This window comes from Coptis chinensis, chromosome 2 (genome assembly GCF_015680905.1).
Source record: "Coptis chinensis isolate HL-2020 chromosome 2, ASM1568090v1, whole genome shotgun sequence".
NCBI classification, from domain to species: domain Eukaryota; kingdom Viridiplantae; phylum Streptophyta; class Magnoliopsida; order Ranunculales; family Ranunculaceae; genus Coptis; species Coptis chinensis.
In genome coordinates, this window is record NC_141457.1 from 102,278,455 (window position 1) to 102,293,298 (window position 14,844).

The following is a 14,844-nucleotide window of genomic DNA, read 5'->3' on the forward strand; positions in this document are numbered from 1 at the left end:
TTCATCCTTTGATCTTAATTTACGGGATTTTTTTGATGGAGGATTTTCTTCAACATAGTCTTCATCGTCTTCTAATATATCCGTAACGCTGAATGAAGGGAACTTTTTTTTTATACTATACTCATTCAGCTTAACTTTGAAAATATACTTCTTCCCCGCATTCTTTTCAAGCTTTTCCTTAATTTCTTTAGTACTTTTTCCCTGCTTTTTGACAAAATAAATATAGGTACGGTTCAATTACGAACTCTGTATCATTTTATAAATTAATTTTTCGTATTAAGTCATGTACTTGCCTCAGAAGTCAACTCCATTATTTTTTGGATAGGAAACTCGACTATTTTCTGCGCCTTTTTACCAAAGACGACAAAAGCTATTTGATCTCCACTTTCATCTTGTACACATAATTTAAGTAGGTACCTGTTAATGTTTTAAAGTTGGAATTAGTGATGAATTATAAAACCGAAGATGTAGTATTTATTAGTGATTTCTTTACCTGTCTTGTGGAGTCTTGTATGTTGTTTCACAATTAGTGCAAAAAGGTTCCGATCCTTTGTCAACATGCTTATAAGTGCAGTTCTCGCATGATTTGTAACTCCACTGGTTTCCAAATATCTTCACAAACTTTGCCCTGCAAGTGAATTGCTTTCCCTGCAAAAAATATGTTTATTAGTTCAGTTTTTATTAATTTCAGCACGGTATTATTTATGCATTTACTTGGTATACCTAATTGTGTGTTTCTTTTCCTAGTGAAATTAGCTCCGAAATTGAGACTCTGTCTTGATTCATTAGTTCCTTCATTGAAGTAGGTCCGTCTGTCACTGCTTGTTCAATTTGAACTCTTGTATTTCTAATTTGATATCTACGAAAAATAAATTAGGGATAAGTCATATTTGTTAATGCTTTTGTGAGGAATAGTAATGCTTGTGTTAACGAATATCACATGTTTCTCATCTGGTCAACGTGGCCAAAATGTTCCAAATTCAAGTACAACTTTGTCGCAGATGTTAAACAAAGTTTGTATTCCTCTGTAAAATATGAAAATTCAAAACATTAGATTTGTACTTACTTCCATTATATATGTTTAACAGTCTATATAACTGATGATTAAGAATTGTACTTACTTCCAATCATTTTCAGGTATAATGATGTGATGATGAGCATCGTATCTTCTTCTTGATTGCTGATATTTGCCAGTCTATTGGAGTTGTCACCCCATAAAGCTATAGTAAGCTCACTTCCCCTGATTACGTATTTACATAGTTATCTGTGTAAGAAATTAAGTTAAAAAATAATTTATATAGATTTTGTTTACCTTTCGTTTTGTATTGTGATTTCCTTAAATCCCTGAGGTTTCTTTGGCCCGACTCTGATAAGTTTTCCTATGAAATCTGATTTGTAGACATTGTTAGAAATTAGTTATAATAAACAATAGGGTATGTATAAAGAACTCACCTTTGGTATGAAAAATTGAGATATCATTTGTTTTCATAAGATCTTCAAATTCTACGAACGAAAAATTATATCTGTTGAATGTCGTCCCAATTTCTTTCGAAGGAGATACTATAATATCTTTTATGAAAGAAATAGTGTACTTAGATCTTACTGGACGATATCTTCCGGTTGTTTCTTTGACTTCAAATTTATCAATTACAAATATGTCTCCTTCTATCAGTTTCTTTTCAAACATGTGTTGGATTCCTGGTGAAATCTTTGCATGAATTTGATTCGAATGTACAATGTAATATAAGTGGATTAAAATTCAAAAATTCTTTTGATATAAAAGAAGTAATTTTTGAGTCCGTTCTACCTTTTCGTCAAGTAGCAGCATGTGTAGACTATATGATTGTGTCTTGTCCTCAGATTAACAGCTTCCCACATTCTCCTTATGCGTGCTCGAACCTTCCAACTGTCAGATTTGTCGTTCACCTCATCGAAAAAATGAATTTTCCAAACATAATGTTCTCATTACGAAGATATCCAACTATTAGAATTACAATTCTTATCACAATTATGATGAATATACAACCGTTTTGCTATGTATGCATGGACGGATGTATTATTTATCTTTGAGTTCATGGATTAAAATAACAACAGTTTACTAATATTATTAAAAAATCTAATAAGATTGAAAAAGAAATTATTGTCATGTGTACCTTTTCTCTGTAGTAACTCTATAGTTTTCTGAAAATTATATTACTCGGAAGCATTGTTGTGTTGTATTTATAAGTTCCGAAGGTCTTGTTCTAGTTTTAGAAGTATACCTGCTTTGGACTTGTATCGTATGTAGAAGTTGAATTAAGCAACACTTATCTAAATTAGAAATTGAACGTATGTAGAAGTTGAATTAAGGAATACTTATCTGAATTAGAAACGGATAAGTATATAAAATAGATCGAATTGATTTTAGTATGGTAAAGGCCGGACCAATCCAAGTTTGGCCCACTCTATATAGTATTTAGTGTAAATCTAACTGATTTAACAACAATTTAAACTTGTACAAAGATTCGCTAGAACAGCTCAAACTCTAGGTGTTCTTCAGTGTTCTTAAACTCAGGACACTTGGCCTCCTCTTGTTGGCATGCCATTATTATATCAACTCGATCATCAAATTTTGGCAGCTCCGGTGGGACAGCACACCGTATCATTGCCCAGTTCCCCCTACCAAATCTATTTGTGTGATCATTCTTGCACATTAAGTACATCTGCGATCTTTAGAATCATAATGCTAGGAACAGAGAAGAGAATTGGTTGTGCTAAGAAGTCTCCATAGGTGGGATTTTCAACAAAAGTAAAACCCATGAATCCTAGAGCCTTGGTCGTGTCAATAATAGCAGTTACAGTTGAGAGGTTTGGTTGTAAAACCCAGTCGAGAACGTGACATACTCTTGTGCCATTTCCAAGGATACCCAATGAGATGATTGATGGAGAGGTCAAGAATGCGAAGGCTACTGAGATTGAAAAGAGCATTTGGGATCCGGCCTTCAAGAGAATTATTCCTAAGATTAAGAACTTGAAGGCTAGACATTTGGTAGAGGAACTCGGCAATTAAGCTGGTTATATTGTTGTTATGTAGATCGAGGTGCTCGAAGTTAAGCTCGGTTGCTAAGATTCTGAGTAAGGGACCTGAAAACTCATTTTGACATAATGCAAGTATCTTTGTTCCTAATGCAAAGTTTACTTTGGAACCTCACCGGACAATCTATTGGAAGAGACATCTACATAAGCAAGTAAAGCATTTGGACCAAAGCTTGGGAATGTGTTACCAGAAAATTGGTTTTGTGGACAGTCTAACAATAGTAGTTGATAAATTATTGAGATCGTCTTAGGGATGGGAGCTGAAAAGTTGTTGCTTTGCCAACATAAGTATCATGACGGAAGTTGTATCTCCCATGTTTTATGCAATTTGCGAGTGTGAGGTTGTTATCGATAAAATTATAGTTCGATATTACGTTCAAAGCAAGCCATTCGGGAAGTTTCCATCGAGCTCATTCTCGCTTAGATCCAAGAAATCAAGAGTCTTTTGAGTAGAGATCCATTTAGGAATTAGTCCAAAGAACCGCGACATGACCTCAAAGATAACCGAGACAACATGCACTTTGGAGCTACATTAGCATTGTTGTTCCAAGTAAGGTTGTTTCCTCCAAGGTTCAAAACCCTCAGCCTTGATATCCGGTAACTATATCGAATGTCACGATAGCAAGTTCTTTGTCTAACCTGAAGTGTCGCCAACTTGCTAAAATTTTGTAATGACAAAGTGATTCCACCAAATAACCGGTTCTTGCTTAAGGCTAGAGTTGAAATATTGGACAAAGTTCCAATGATGGTAGGAATTTGCATTGATAGAGAGTTGTTGTTGGAAATCCAATACTTGGAGCTCGGTTAAATGCAAAAGTGAATTTGAAAGCCTACCGAGAGAATCTATTACGGCGACAATTGTCGCAGCTGTGTTTATTTTCCAATTTCCATAGGAATCTCTCCATAGAGGAAATTTTCAGCTAAGTTCAGTACTCTCAAGTTCCAAAGGGCTCTTACTTCTTGACTCAGGATTCCATTGAACATATTACTATTCATATCAAGGTATCGTAGCCTTTGTAAACGGAACAATTTAGTAGGAATGGATCCATTGAAGCTATTTTCCCTCAAGTCAAGGTGAAGCAACTTGGTAAAGTTGACAATCCCATTTGGTGGGAGTTCACCTTGTATAGAATTGGAGGAGATGTCAAGCTTCATCAAGGTTGTTATAGGAAACAATGGTGCTAACACTGCTGAGTTTACAACAACCTCTGGAGCGAGTGAAGTAACAAATGAGTAAATATCAAGAGTGACAACATTTCTTGAAGGTGAGCGAGGGTTGCAGGTGACCAAGTCCCATTGACAACAATCTAAACTTGAATTCCATGACTCTATTCCACCAAAATCTGTCTCTAATGATGAGTTGCTACTAGTTTCATTGATGAGTTTTTTGTCTGTTTATGTTGTAACAATGAATTACTGAAAATCGGAACTTCAGATACACTCCATGTTTAGCCTTAGTCCTCTAACATAACATTATTTATTTGTTTGTAGTACAATATAAAGCAATGAAATTATTCTTCTAAATTATTCTTTTCTTCTTTTTTTTCTAAATGATCTGCCCGGACTTTATTTTTCACTTCATCTGTCAATCCTTTGTAGTCTTCATAATAAATAGTATTCTTGTGTATTCTGTAGTAACAGAGTCTGTTTTGCTCAATTATAATCCACGGATCACTTAATTTTTGAGTAATCATCATTCCATTGCAATTGAAACTATTTTCGTCAACATCTATGCTATCCATGTGATTTACTTGCATTATTTGATCAAATTTTAGTCACAATTAATATAAAATTTGATTCATATATAACAGAAAATATGAATATGATACTAAACTATCTTTTTCTTATTATTCAAATTATTTTTTTAACCGTATTAGCTTGTAAAACATGCTTTATTATTTCTATTGCTAAGAACAAATACAGCGAATAAATACCATGGTAGATTATGAAATTACCTCGTAGATGATCTTATCTCTTAGTAATAATCTGCAAAAGAAAATAAAAATTGTGTAAGTTTTTTAAAAAAAAAATCAATCACTGATACTTATGATAAGCTTGTATAAAATTGTCAATATATATATATATATATATATATATATATATATATATATATATATATATATATATATATATATATATATTTTTTTTTTTTTATTCTTTGCATTGTGGTATACGGGAAGTTGTGTTGTTAAATTTATAAGGATCTATTGTGATATGGTTTTAGAAGTTTAGTTAAACTCATCTTTATAGTGTTTCTCTTTTATGAAAACTCTAAGTAGGAGTCCATTTGATATGTAGTCTTTGGTGAAAGGTGTAAATGTGTCTACCGAAAATATTTCATGGCAATTACAGAGTCTTTTGTTAGAGTTGGTCACTATGCATTAGTGTTTTGAGTCTTGTGAAGTTGTCTTTAGTCCCAGAGAAATGATTCAGCATGCACACTTGCTAGCTGACTTATGGAAGTCTAATATTGATCTGGGTTGTAATTTGGTTGTTCCCATGACAGTCCAAATCTATTTCAGTCGAGTCCAACACTCATTATATGAACTCCTTGCTATAAGCTAATAAATTATGTTTTTGGTCAAAAAAATAAAAAGAAAGAAAATGGGAGAGAGGTCGAGATACCTTTAATACACATTACTTCTTTCTTTTATCAATCCTTATTCTTTCGGTTCCAGTAAACATCATTTCCTTCATGAGCTCTGGCAGTCCAATTGACTCCCATCAGCCCATAGCCAGTATTACGTTTAGATCACAATGATGATCATGTCTGGAAATAACACTGATAAACACCAGAACAAAGGACATACCACTACTTTGAAAATGCTCTATGTTTGGCAATATCTATTAGACCTGCCTTACGATGTTAAAGATCATTTGCACACAAAAAAATAGGTGAGCCCTGAAGTCAGAAGTTTAGGGCCTGTTTGTAATCAAAAGTTTAAATGTATGGAAGTTCCGCTCATTTTCGTTCAGGGTCATATTGGATTGAATCGTGGTTTCTAACATATTTCTATGTTTTTAAGAGTTCCAATTCTTGATTTTCCGAAATTCAACTTGATACAAATAAGCGATATGTTCCAACTCCTTAAATAGGCAAATAGGTGGAGCAAAGTTGGAACTGAGAGAGGTTTAAGATTGTTATATGGATGTTGGCGAGCGAGCTTCCAAAGAGTAGAACCTTGGTTTAAAGACCCTTTAAACAATCCTAAATAAAGTCAAAACAGAAAATATCCCTGACTGTAATTGGCTGAGTTCATGAGCATGAATACAGACATTCCTTTAGGTATTCTGCCAGAAATGTGACTACTCGCACAGTATGTCGGTTAGCTCACTGCGCAGACCTAGACCGGTTATGACATGCATAAACACTATTTTGGAGTGCATAAATAAGGTCCACACATGCACACACCTGACGCAACAAAGAGCTGGTAAAATAAAAAGATTTCAAGCTAGGTGTAGGAGTTGCGTAAAAGTAGAAAATTGGATGGTTTCTTGAGCAATTGCCAATGTTGTAGGTATTTATTAGGACAAACTGTCTCCGTAAAAGCTTAACCAAATTCGCATTCGCAGGGAACTGAAAAGTCGGATAGAGTGAGAGACAGGCCAGAAGCTTCCATGTGGTCCTTCAGAGAAACTACCACCCACTTCCCAATGGATGCGTTGAACTACAGATACCAGTTTCTGTTTGGATTATTTATTGGGATTGTACTTATACTAGTACTTATACCATGCAACTTAATCGTGTCCTTGCAAAACATGGTGTGAAGTAATTGTAAGTCGTAACAACAATAACAATAGGTAGCTTTCCACCAATGAAAAACTCGGGGCTCCAAACAAGTAGACCTTGAAGAAGTAAGTTTCCAATACTTTCGGTATTGGTATCATCCCTCCCTGCATGGTTGTAACCTCTCCAACTGCTGCTCCGGTTGCCTCTCCAACTGCTGCGGGCCCGGAAAGGCATTGGAGCGAGAATACTTCTTTTGTGGCCACCCTTGCTGCCTCAATACCCTTTGCAACCAATGTTCTTTCTTCTCTTGTTTGTCGAATATGCTCGTAGCATCGGTTTCCAACTCTACAATCTCGGTAGAGGTCGAAGATGAAACTTTAACTTTCTTGAATGTATCGGTCCTCGCATCCCCTTTCGCTTGGATCCGAAGTCGATAATACCTCGATTCGGTCGGTTCGCGGGTGATCCAAAGGCTGGTGCGCGACTTGGTAAGGGTGAGGTAATTAAACCTATAATCCATTCTTTACACTCTGTTCTATCATCTCTCTGGCCTTAATCAGTAATGCGTTAAAGGCGTGAATCTGATTAGCAATCTTCTCCGCTGTTTGTGAGTGCTCATACTGGGTTGCCCGAGCTCTAAATGAGTGCAAGTTAGATCGTTCTCAAGCTTACTCGGGGAAGAGTGTAGTTTTTCCATCTCGAGCATCACGGGGACCAGACCTTACAACACGGTTGTTAAGCTCTGCGATCGCTCCAATAACCTGCGATGAGAAACGAAAAAATCGAGAAGGACAAAGAAAGGTAGAACTAAATACATGCATAACAATAGTAAATAGGAGAACAGAAAGCCTCACCCCCGATAAGCATCGGCTATGTGGGTGTAAAGGCGTGATGCATCCCCAGATTGGGTGAAGTACGCAATGTCACCGGTGGGAGCCGACCTCCATGAACTAACCCAAGAGCAATGTCATCCATGAAAGTAGATTGGTCAGCTTTCAAGGGTCCCTTTTCAGGGATTTCCACCAATGAAAACTTCGGGGCTCCAAACAAGTAAGACCTTGAAGAGATAAGTTTCCAATACTTTCGAGTATTGGTATCATCCCTCCCCGCATGGTTGTAACCTCTCCAACTGCTGCTCCGGTTGCCTCTCCAACTGCTGCTATGGCTGAAAAGGCAATGGAGCAGAATCCTTCTTTTGTGGCCACCCTTGCTGCCTCAATACCCTTTGCAACCAATGTTCTTTCTTCTCTTGTTTGTCGGATATGCTCGTAGCATCGGTTTCCAACTCTACAATCTCAGCAGGGATCGAAGATGAAACTTTAACTTTCTTGAATGTATCAGTCCTCGCATCCCCTTTTCGCTTGGATCCGTAAGTCGATAATACCTCGCCCGGTTAGTTGCGGTGATCCAAGAGATCGGCGACTTCGTCCTGCTTGCAAGTATAAGGTTACTCATTACTATTAACTTTCACTTCTTGAGCCACTTATTAGTTAATCAATAATATGAAAGACGCATCACATTAAACTTTCTCGGCTTGTATTATTGTTTCTTTGCTAACTTCTGGTATAGGTTATTGATCGGGGATGAAACACCTTTTCTTTTACAATGGGGTCTTTGGCGAAGGCATTGGTAATGATGCCACATCGGTATTGCTTTTCAATGCAATCCAGAATTTCAATCGACAAACATCAACTACAACACCATCTTAAAGCTTATTCTGAACTTTTTATATTTATTTACTGTGGAGCACACTGGGAGTATTTGTAAGTCCCTCTCTCTCTCTCTCTCTCTCAATTTCTCACACACACAACACAAAAACTTTTATCGCTTTCTTCCTGCAGGCTGGCGGTGCTTAAAATTCTGAGGGTGTCTCTTTCTAAGTATCTTACATCGATCTTGGCTCCATTTCCCTCTTGGGTGCGTGGTCCGTTTATCTAAGGATATGCTTTTCCAAACCACCGTAGATCACTATCAGTATTAAAATCTAATCTATCTCATAGAAAGAAAAAACAGAAATAGAACAGAGAAAAGTACAAACCACATCCCACACTTAACTTAAACAAATAGAATCCTCTAACATATGTTGCCAAAAGCATGTTCACGACACTCTCATAGAAAGACAAATATTTAATTTTGTTTCTTCTTAATACACATATTTTACAGTAAGGTAAGTAAATGTAGGTTGAGGACATAGAAACAAAAAAATTGGGTGTTTGGAAGCATCGAGTGTTTAGAATCATCACCTTCAGCTCCAAAATGGTCTTCTCACTACATTGTTGAATGAGTACACAATCCAAACATTAATGTACTTAATAAAGTTTGCATGTTAAGAAGAATTCCAAACATTAAGAAGAATAATTAAGAATAGATAAGATTCCATACAATATGATTTAATAAAACCATGAAGAAGACAAAGTAGAAGGGAACGTTAAAGTAGATAACATTATCTCCAACTGTCCCTAGTACTACATGGCTTATAAAAAAGGATTAGTAGCAAAGCACTTAGGAAATAATCAATTACACTAAAGTAAGGAGGATTCGATCTCTGTGCTGTTTATGGCCATACTGTCTCTATTTGTTTTCCCTATATTCCGTTGAAAGGAGATTTTCCTATTAAACAATGTAAAAAAATTAAAATCAGTGTCTAAAATATAAAAAATATAATAATCATTTGTTTTAAGAAAATACCTTTGAGTGTAATAATCTTCAAATTGAATTGAAAACTTCTTTATAGACAATGTTATGTGTATGTCCTTCAGGCTCGTCCCCATTCCTTCTGATTAAAAACTTCAGTCCCTCTCGTGAGTTTGTTCTTGAAACTGCAACATAACTGGCCATGAGTGAAAACTGGCATTCACAAATATATTCCAACTTTTTCGAATGTTTGTCCCTGGCTTTTGTTTATGGTCATAGCGAAACAAACTTTAACAGGGAATTGCTTCCTTCTGAATTCAAATGGCCATTTCGTATCGCTTGGGGACAAAACTGTTTTTGGAATAAAAACTGGATATCCTACTCTGTTCCCTGTAATAATATCAGCATATATCACTTTGGAAGCCAATTTTGTGACGATCATCCTAGTCCCATTGCACAGTCCTCGACTCTGATTAATGTTTCTCATTAACATGATCGAACACCAACTTTTAAATCCGGTTTGTGGTTGGTATGCGGAAAATTCTAGAGTGTTTAAGAATTACATGGGGTATAAAACATCTTGTTCAGCACTTTTACCTTGAATTGGACTTAGTGAGTCTGCACTTAAGTATCTCTTTAGTTCTGTTGCGAGTTCTGAAATTATTGTGGAGTTAATTTCATCAACTGTTTTGTTCCTTGGGGCTAGAATGCTTCTTTCTTTAAGATACTGAATATCTATATATTTGTTGACCAAATCCGGATATATGCATGACACAATATCTTCTACTGGATTATCACTATCCGGAATAAGCAGGTCTTCGGGAATTTTGATCCAAGTTGATTCCACCTTGTCACTCATTCTAGAAGTAGGAAGATTTCCGTCTCCAAGGTCTAAAACCCATTTGCTAAACTTTTCAATAGACTTTGTTGTAGCTGATTCTATATTTCCATTCTTCAGTCGCATGTTCTCAATTAAGTGAAAGACTTTGCAGTTTTTCCATAATTTTGACTTGTTGATAGAAGCATCAACAACATTAGTTCTTGTGCCTCTTGGAATGACTGGTAATATCTGTCTGAAATCTCCTCCCATTAGGAATGTTTTACCACCAAATTCTTTGCCTTGTGATTTAAAAAGGTCCTCCAGTGTACGGTTTACTGCCTCAAATCCATGTCTGTGAGTCATTGGTGCTTCGTCCCACACTATTAGATCATCCCGTCTAATAAGGTTGTGTAATAATGTCCCTTGAGAGATGTCACAATTGGTGTTTTCATCAGTCAGAATAACAATTTTAAACCTAGAGTGAGCAGTCCTTCCACCTAGAAGTAGGAGCACAGCTATCCCAGATCGACGACGCAACTGCAAGAACAATCTTTCCTTCAGACCGAAGTTTAGATATAATTGTTTTGTAAAGATATGTTTTGCCAGTTCCTCCGCATCCGTACACGAAAAAAACACCTCCTGATTGAGATTGAACTGCATCATTAATAAAGTTGAATACCTCACGTTGATTAGCATTCATTCCGTTGTTAAGAATCTCATATTCTTTTCACAACTCATTGCAGTCGTAGTCTAATTCTTCAGCAATCAATCTGTTATCTGTGGAGATCCTTGAAGACATATTAAATTTTGGGAAATCAGGAATGTTTGTGAGAGATAATCCTTTTTCAGCCATAATTTGTTCAATCACAGAGAGTCTCATTTCTAATATGTTCTTCAGTGAGTTGGAGATTCTCATTATTGTTCTTCTTTCTATATCGAAACAAAATATCTTCTCCGAGGTGCTTTTGATGTTTCTCCCAAAGTTTTTCAGGATATGTCACCCCACAAAACAAAATCAATGTGACGAACAATTGTCTCAAAGATTTTGGAACTTGCTAATGAGCTAATGACTTGCTTCCTCCATAGCGTCATCCCATTCGCTGTCATCCTCAAGTAATCCATGTGCCTTGATATAAAAATGAAACATTAGAATAATAATGTAACAATATGAATTGCATTTTAATAGTAAACCATCATAAATGAGCTGAGGTTTTATAATTAATACGTACTATTTTTTTTTTTTGTTTTGAAGATCTTTTTCTGATGAAAGGTTTTTTGTATGTTTGATACATTATTTTTTCCTCAAGGGTATGACCACAATTGTATGTTTATCTGTAGTTTTCTTTTAATTTGATAAAGTTTGCATATAATTATCGAAGGCTTAATGTTTTGACCATGAAAAAAATGGGTCCTAACTTCGAGATGATGAGACTTATTATATTCACCTTCATTTGACTTCAAATGATTCTGATCTTCCAAAAACCTTTGGCTTAAAGAATAACAAAGTTCAAGAGCAGGTAAAGTATTACAAAGTTCAGGTATTTCATCATAACTAAAACCAAACCCAAGATCCACACACCCTTTTAAGTCATCAAGATCTTCATATGTTAAACTCATTGTTCTGGATACTCCTTTTGAAGATGACCCTGACCCTGAACCATCTTGGTTTTCTTCTTCTGTTACAGATTCTACTACATAACCTTCTAGAAACACGTGGCTTTTTTTCTTCTTTGTAAACCATACATCATCAAAACTACTTCTTGGGTTTTCTTGTTGGTCTTGGAAATCTAGGGTTTTGGTGAAAAAAATGGGTCCTAACTTCAAGATGATGAGAGAACATTCATTAGGAATGATAAAAAACGACAGGAGTTTTCACATTTGAACATTTTTAGTGAATTATACCTATCCTATTTTATCTACAACACAGAGAACTATTTTTTGGTAACTGAGGTACAGACAACTTCGAGATACAGACGACTTAAATTCATTGATGAGAGAGCATTCATTAGGAATGATCAAAAACGATAGGAGTTTTCACATTTGAACATTTTTAGTGAATTATACCTATCCTATTTTATCTACAACACAGAGAACCGAGGTACCCGAATGTAGCACATTAGAGAAAAGGTACACAGTTCATTCGGAAGTGAGATAGTTAAGAACTGCAGAGGTGAAGCATCATCTGAACCCTGAAGTCACGCTTCTATTATACAAACACCACTATGGTCACAGAAGCAAATGTCTACAATAAACTGCTGAAACATTAGAGCAAGTGCTTCTTGTAAAGCAATAAAAATACTCATCACCCCAGTTTTCTGTTATGACCTTACTTATATTTGAAATTCCAAAAATGTGCATGCAAACAGGCTCCTGAAAGCCAATAACAAAATGTTGTGTGCGAGTTGTGTGCTGGTTTTTAAAACATGAACATAGACTGGAGAGGTTTTGAATCAGTACATATGAATCAATTTGAACTTCTAAAAGTATATGCGACAGATTTTAGGCGAGAAAACAATATACAAAAAAAAGTTAATATGGAATATGTAATAAAATATACCTGACATGCTGCTCTGAAAGTTGGATAAACTTTTCCATTAACAGTTTTAATATCTTCATAAGACAAAGGACCTTTGATGATATTCAGCAACAGCCGCAAATAAAATCTCTCTCCTGAAGTAGGATGTGTGTAGTAGACACGTCCAATTTTCTTCCCATTTTTCCTTGGCTTCCACTTCCTTTCCTTTTTATCCCATACGAATTTAGTAGGAAAATCGACATACGTAAGACCCCTAGCTAATTCTGGATACTCAACATTTGCTTTAAACCACTCTCTGAACTTGGTTTTTGATGAAGATTTCCTCTTTACTACATCTCTTGCATCATCTCTCTCACTATAATAAACCAAATGCTCACCTTCAAGATGGAATGGTAACCTTTCAATGCCTGGTCTTCTGTACTGAATATCAAATTTCAATAGTCTCCAAACCACTTCAGAAGCAGATAAGAATCGGCAGTCTAAGAAATTTGCAACTTCATCAACGTCCTTTACTATTTGATTAGTACTATCTTTATCTGTAACCATGTTTTCAACAATAATTGCAGTAGCCCTGTCCCTTCCCTTGTTAATGTATTTGAAAAGGTATTTGATTGATCTTCCCTTGTTGTAATGTTCCATATTAATATGAGCTTGGTACTTAACTATCAAATCAACATTGTGTGGAACAACCCATCTGTTATCAATTTCTATATTCTTCTTCATTCCCTTTCGATTGTTATTCCGCCTCCTGTAAACTGTGAAGTCATTGTCGTCAATAGTTGTTTCTTCACTACACGGTCTTGGATAGAACTTAGTACACTTTTTCTCATTCATGCAAGGGGAATCTAAGTTTTCTATTCCACATGGCCCATGTATCATGAATTCTAGCACTGAATCATAGGCAATTTTGTCACCAATTGGGTCAGGCAACTCTGCTGATATAAGTTTGTTGATTAGTGAAGGAGTAGTAGGCTTCGAAACGTTGTCCAGAAAAAGTAAAATGTGAGCGTGTGGTAAACCTCTCTTTTGGAATTCAATAGTGTATAATGCTACAAAACATTAACAAAACCCGTATTTATTAATATTTTCATAAAATATTATGACTTTTTAAATTATTTAAAACAAGATATAGTATATAGGTTACCCCGCCCAAAGCTTCCCAAATTTCTTGTGCTTTTGTAAATCAGTCATCGGTTAGGTGCAATTTCATCTCAAAAACTCTTGCAACAATATCGGGGAAAGTCTTACGGTTTATAACCGGGAGCTATCATGTCAATACATCTCTCGATTTCTCGCCATTTAGGGTTGCATGTAAAAGTAATGAAGAGATCACGGGAACCCGTGTGCTGCATATTATTGCAATGGCATCTTGATAGTTCTGTACCATGTACCGCGGACCACCTGTGAAAGATGAAGGAAGAACTAACCATTTGCCTACAGTACCAGGCCTCATGTCACCAGCAACAACTACATCTACTAATCCTTGAAACAATTCTGCCCGAATCGTTTGTTGATTATTTCGAACCCAATCCATTCTATTTTGTTCAACAGCTGTATAAGCATCTACACAAAGTTGATGTCTCAATTTTTTCCCAAGAACTATAGTCTTGCCTTCATTGCGTCCGAGTTGTAATCTAAAAGCATAGTATTCTCTCATGCTAATATTTTTTCTTTTTCCAACTACTGCATTGTTTCTATATGGAATGTCAAGTCTGTATCCATCTTCAGCATGGGGGAACAAAAGTGGATACTACATTGCCATGAAACTTGGTAGCAATTCATTGATTCTCTTCAAGCTAAATCCTTTCTTGTCCACAATAACATCTCTGTGCTCGTTAAATTCATCACCATTGCCAACGATTAGACCAGCTATCTCTTTTGATGATGGCAAATTATAAAGTCTTCCATCTTTTTGTCTTCTATTAATCAATTGTATGCTGACGTCGGCCACATGACATTCTTTAAATCTATCCCTTGCCATTCTATAAGTCTTGGTGAGTTCGTTGGTAACATTCAACATATTTATCAATCCTTGAACAATGCTAGAAT

At 35.8% G+C, this 14,844-nt stretch overlaps 2 protein-coding genes across 2 annotated transcripts; both read right to left on the bottom strand.

Moving 5' to 3' along the window:
- Positions 1-7,473: 7,473 nt before the first annotated feature.
- LOC147519785 (uncharacterized) lies at positions 7,474-10,919 on the bottom strand. The gene is made up of 3 exons (XM_086594188.1): positions 10,003-10,919; positions 7,927-8,092; positions 7,474-7,566 (listed from the first exon to the last, which is right to left on the bottom strand). Exons 1-3 carry the CDS (start codon positions 10,917-10,919, stop codon positions 7,474-7,476), a joined length of 1,176 nt encoding a protein of 391 aa, XP_086450314.1.
- Positions 10,920-11,322: 403 nt separating this feature from the next.
- LOC147519786 (uncharacterized) lies at positions 11,323-14,452 on the bottom strand. Its single transcript, XM_086594189.1, has 4 exons — positions 14,197-14,452; positions 12,817-13,844; positions 11,676-12,077; positions 11,323-11,385 (listed from the first exon to the last, which is right to left on the bottom strand). Exons 1-4 carry the CDS (start codon positions 14,450-14,452, stop codon positions 11,323-11,325), a joined length of 1,749 nt encoding a protein of 582 aa, XP_086450315.1.
- Positions 14,453-14,844: the final 392 nt, after the last annotated feature.